A 5,275-nucleotide genomic window follows, 5' to 3' on the forward strand; every position below is an offset into this window, starting at 1 on the left:
TGGGACCATGGAAACAAGGCCTAAGGGGGGCTGGGTCAGTTCTCACGAGGCTTTGAATGAGCCACCCCAGAGGTGGAAGGGGGTCTCGCTGCCACCAAGAGCAGACGGGGTGGGGCGCGTCCTCGGACCGAGACCTGCCCTGCGCTGGCCCTCCTGGACCCGGGGCAGAGAGCTGTAAGGCTTTGCGGGGACAGCACGGAGGTGGCAGCGGCAGACAGCAGAACCCAGAGGCCGTGGGAAGGATGGCCCCTTGTGGCTCCCAGTCCCTTATTTGGAGGCAGGGTCTTTACAGATATGATAAGTTAAGACGAGGTCCTTCTGGAGTAGGGTGGGCCCCGACCCAATGGCTGGTGTTCTTAGAAGAGGAGACACGGACAGACAGATAAGCAGGCACAGAAGGCAGACGGCTGCCGCGTCCAGCAAAACCGCACACGAAACAAAGCGACACGAAAGGATTAAAAGTGTTTTAAAAGGAACGGGGCCGGGTGGGCGCCCAGCATATTCTGCAAGAGCGACCCCTGCTGCATCCATCCTGCTTTCTTTATACATAAGTGTAAAATTACATCATTTTTCTTGCAATTTCCCCAGTATAATCAAGTATACAATCAAATATTCTTTTACAATACAATTACATATTTCCTTATAACAACCAGTTATTAATTAAAAGTTAAAGTTTTACTCTTTCCCGTACTCGGAGGTCTTTTCCCATACTCAAAAGTAATAGATGATTAGTTGGGTTAATAGCTCTTGCAGGATTAGCAAATAATCACGAAGATACGTCACTCTAAAACATAATATGATTGTTAAGGTGCGTGATTCTAAAGAATGGTTTCTAAGGTGTATTACTCTTTGGGGAAAACGTCATTCCAGGGAGACAGTTAGCCATCATTCTGCTGGGGCAACGCTCCGCCCCAGGACGCAAAGCAGAGCCAAGCATTCGTTCATTCGACACAGGAGAGGCCTTGCCGTCTCTCAAAGCCAGCAGTCAACCGTGCAACTCTCTACCGTCGTTAGAACACGTGCCTTGCAGTCATGTTCTTTTGGGGGTCTTTTTCTTGGTCTCCAACAGATGGCCATGTGAAGACCAAGGCAGAGATGGCGTGACGTGGCCACAAGTCAAGGGCCGCCGAGGCTGGCGCCTACGGGAGAGACAAGGCTTGATTCCCCCAGAGCCCTCAGGGGGAGTGTGGCCTTGCCGCCACCCTGCTTTTGGACTCTGGTTTCCAGAACTGTGAGAGAAGGTTCTGCTGTCTGAAGTCCCCTGGTGTGTGATACCGTGTTACCGCCGCCTCACGACCGGCACGCAGGCAGTAACCACTGAGAACACTACCCGACTGTCCGCGCGTCCTGTGTGGGGCCTTGCGTGCTGCTGGGAGGCTGGAGGCTGTGCCACCAGGATTTCAAACACCGTCAGGGTCCCCCGCAGTGGACAGGTTTCAGCAGACCTGGCAGGCGAAGAGCCTTGGAAGAAAGGCCCGGTGCCTCCAGATGCGGACAGTAAAACACTGCAGAGCACAGAATGTTGTCTGAGGCTTTGGACACGTCATCGGGCGACCAATGGCTGGAGAAGGCCCTGGCATTTGGTAAAGCAGAGGGCCGGTGAGGGCCGTCTTGAGATTCCTGGGAAGAGGAGGCAGGGGAAGAGGTGGGTAGAGACAGCAGAAGAGGTGTGCAGGGCCTGGGGGTCACCATGAGCCACACCATGGTCCAAGGCAGATGGAGGGTGACTGAGGACATGCTGCATGGCCGGTGACCTCTCAGCTGGCTTCAGTCCAGGACCCCGGCTACCTACACACCCTGCCCTGCCACACTGGCTGGCAGAGTCCAGAGTCACTGCCCACCACACACACACACACACACACACAGAGCTGGTGGGACTGGAGGGAGACAGGTGGGATGTACCCAAAAGAAAGGAGAAGACGTGTGCACCGATGTCCACGGCAGCACTGCTAGCACACACACATTTGGAAACAGCCCACGTATCCATCACCAGATGAGCGTGTGAATACAGTGGTGCATCCACACAATAAAATCCTTTTCAGCCACAGAGGAACACAGCTCTGATGCCTGCTTCCCCGTGGTGAACCTTAGAAACGTGCTCAGTGAGAGGGGACAGGCACATGCGAGTACGGATCGTGGGATTCCACATCTAGAAGGGTCAAAGGCAGAGACACAGAGTGGCTTAGTGGCTGCCTACAGCTCGGGGATGCGTCTGGGGTTTCTTCTGGGGCGATGAGAATGTTCTGAACTACAGAATGCTGATGGCTGCATGACTCCGACTAGAGTAAAAACCACCAAATTGCACATGTTGAAATGGTTAAAATAGCAAATTTTATCTCAATAATAAGTTTAACAAAAAACGAAAAGAAATAACGTTGCGGACAGGGCCCGGCCGGTCCTTCCTGGAGCTGGTGAGTAGGGCGTGGCCGGTGACAGGTCAGCCCCCTCCCTGGCGCACAGGGGAACTCTGACCAGCACCAGGGAGCTTCCCCGGGGCCTGGGAGCTCCCCGGACTTCATTTTGCCATCTGTAAGACACAGTCACTTGGGAAAAACTGTAAAATCCCCTGTTCAAATCCCTACTGGACCCTGGAGCATGGCTCCCCGGGAGCAGGCCGGCCCAGCAGCCCGGTGACCCAACACTCTGCCTTTACCACAGTTGGCTCCAATCAGGGACACACACGGTGGAGAGCCACCACATTTCCCCTGACCTCGCCCTCAGAGGCAACGCTCTCAGGCCACACTGAAATAAACATTTCAGTGAACGTGTTTATGACAACTTTTGCAGAGAACAACTCCAGCAAAATTGGAATCAGCTGAACCTCCAGGCTGAGAACAGGGTCACCGAGTGGCCATTTCACACAGCGCTGCCAGAGAGGGGAGGAAATAGGGTGGCTTCCTGAGAAGTGGGGGTGGCCAGCCAGGAGTGACTCCAAGAACCCCGCCCGCCCTTGTGGCCAGGCAGAAGGGGAGACCACGTGAAGATAACTGTGCAAGCTTGGGATTAGGGGGACCCAGCCCTGGGGTCCCTCTGTTTCCATCAGATGCCCCCTGCTCTGTCTCCTGGGAGGCCTGGGGAGAGGGGCTGGGGCCAACCTGGGGGACAGAGAAAGGGGTCCTTAATTCCCCTAAACTAGCCCAGCCCTGATCTGCCTGCAGAAATGTTCATGACGGAGGGGGTGAGAGAAGGGGGTGAGAGGTGAGAATGAGACACAAAGCAGCCCACAGGTCACCTGGGTCTGAAGGGCAGCGGGGAGGGCGGAGGAATGCCGTGAGTCAGCCCCAAGAACAAGGAAGGCGTCCACTGCTGCTGCGGAAAGGCCTGAGACAGGAAAATCCAACCAGCGGAAGCATGGTCGTGTTTTTTGTAAACACCTAGAGATCATAAAAGTGCTAGAAATTCAAGCCCTTAGGACTTTGTGTTTTCTGAGCAAATACAGCGTTCTCTGGGGGGAGGGCGGAATACCAGGGCCTCCAAGGTTCGGGGTTAAACGTTTAACTGTCTTCACGCCCCCGGCGCCCCCTGCGACTATCTATGCCGCTACAGCACAAACGATTCCCAAACACGGTGTTTCGCCCTAAACACCGCACAGGCCCAGCCACTGAGACTCTCAAGACTCTCTCGGTCCCCATAAGACGAGGTCAGGGTCTTGGGGAGCTAGGACATCTCCCAGTACGAGCGTGGACAGGATTTTGACCAAACTCAGCTTGATTTTACTAATTAATTAAAAACACAACAATTTTTAAACTGTGGGCGATTTTCCAGAGAGTTGGCGCCTCTAACACGGGTTTACAGTATTTTCCCCGGGTGGTAAACAGTTCGGCCGGCGTCGCCAGCAACCACCCGGATAACTGTACTTAATCCTCCCAGGCACCGCCTGCTTGGACGCGGCCGCCCACCTGCCGAGGAGCATGCGCAGTCGTCGACAACAACAAAGCTTCAGGCAGGCCCCGCCCATGCCCGCCCATCACCCTGCACTCCCATTGGCAGACGTCTCCACGCGTTAGCGAGGCGGGCACGGAGGACCAATGAGAGAGCTGGTGGGCGTGGCCGGAGGCGGAGGTGTGCGGCGCGGCGGCGCGCGTCCATTGGCCGGCTGGGCAAGGGGAGGTGCCGCTGCTCCCAGGCCCCCCGCCGCTGCAGGGATGAGCTTCAGCCGCCTCTGTCGCCTGCTGAAGCCGGCGCTGCTGTGCGGGGCTTTCGCCGTGCCAGGCCTGGCCAGCACCATGGTGAGCGGCGTCCGGGCCAGGCCGTTGGGCGGTTGCGCGGGTCGGAGCGGGAATCGGGGCGTCGGTTTCTGTGTCTGGAACGGGGCCAGGACCAGGGGGCGCTAGGCAGGGAGGCTGGGTTCGGAGAGCATCCGGCCACTGGGAGGGGGATGTTGTCGGTTTCTGTTTCCGAGGCGGGGGCGGGGTCCCCTCGGTCACCTTTCTAGCGGCCACCCGGCCGTGCCCGGCTCTGGGCCGGGTAGGAGGGCTCTCAGGGGGAGACTGGCCTTGGGGGCCCTGGGAACGGGTGGGCAGTTGGGGGCCCGGGTCACTGTCCCCGGGACCAGAGGGGCGGCGAAGTCATGGGGCTAGCCGCGAGGGTGGGGAACGCGGGTCGCGCGGCTGCTGCGCGCCTAGGGGCCGCGCGCCCCTCCCCGCCCGCTCTACCCCGGGGCAGTGGCGTCACAGTCCAGGCGTCCTGACTACTGGCCCTTTGTCCTCGGGCGTGGCGCTAGCGGGGCACTGGCGCGGCCCAATACTGGCCGACATGGGCCGCGCAGTCGCCCGTTCCCCGCGGGGCCAGGGCAGGGGCAAGGGCAGGGGCATGCGGCGACGCACAGCCTCGGGCAGGCGGAAGGCCCGTGCGTGCAAGCGCAAGAGGGCGCGCCCTCGGCGGAAGGTGGGGGGCCGCTCGCGGGGGCCTGGGCGGGCTAGTCCCTCACGCCGGTTGGGTCTTGATCTCTCCGGGGATCTTCAGTGTCTTCTGCCTCCCTGACCCAGCTGGCAGTAGGCGTGCGCCAGGAGGGGGAGCCTGCCCGTCTGCTTTCCCTCGCCCCGGGGCCCTGGTTTCCTGGGGTGCGGATTCCCGGGATCTCGGATTAAGCTCCCCGCCGCCACCGCCCGGCCGCTGAGCGCCTCTTACCCTGCAGTGCGCGTCCCGAGACGACTGGCGCTGCGCCCGCTCCATGCATGAGTTCTCAGCCAAGGACATCGACGGGCGGATGGTGAGCCTGGACAAGTACCGGTGCGTACCCGTCGGCAGAGCGGGATCGAGCGGGATCGGAGGA

The 5,275-nt window shown here is 59.1% G+C and overlaps 1 protein-coding gene across 1 annotated transcript in view; it reads left to right on the top strand.

The window, feature by feature from the left end:
• The first annotated feature begins 4,145 nt into the window (after positions 1-4,145).
• Positions 4,146-5,275, top strand: part of GPX4 (glutathione peroxidase 4) — a 2,259-nt gene continuing 1,129 nt past the window's right edge. Inside the window, exons 1-2 of the mRNA XM_007954553.1 lie at positions 4,146-4,229; positions 5,138-5,232. Of these exons, the coding sequence (XP_007952744.2) occupies positions 4,146-4,229; positions 5,138-5,232 (179 nt within the window). The remainder of the gene's footprint in view (positions 4,230-5,137; positions 5,233-5,275) is intronic.

Source organism: Orycteropus afer, unplaced genomic scaffold, assembly GCF_000298275.1.
Source record: "Orycteropus afer afer isolate SDZICR_OR568_19922 unplaced genomic scaffold, OryAfe1.0 scaffold00466, whole genome shotgun sequence".
Taxonomy (NCBI): Eukaryota; Metazoa; Chordata; class Mammalia; order Tubulidentata; family Orycteropodidae; genus Orycteropus; species Orycteropus afer.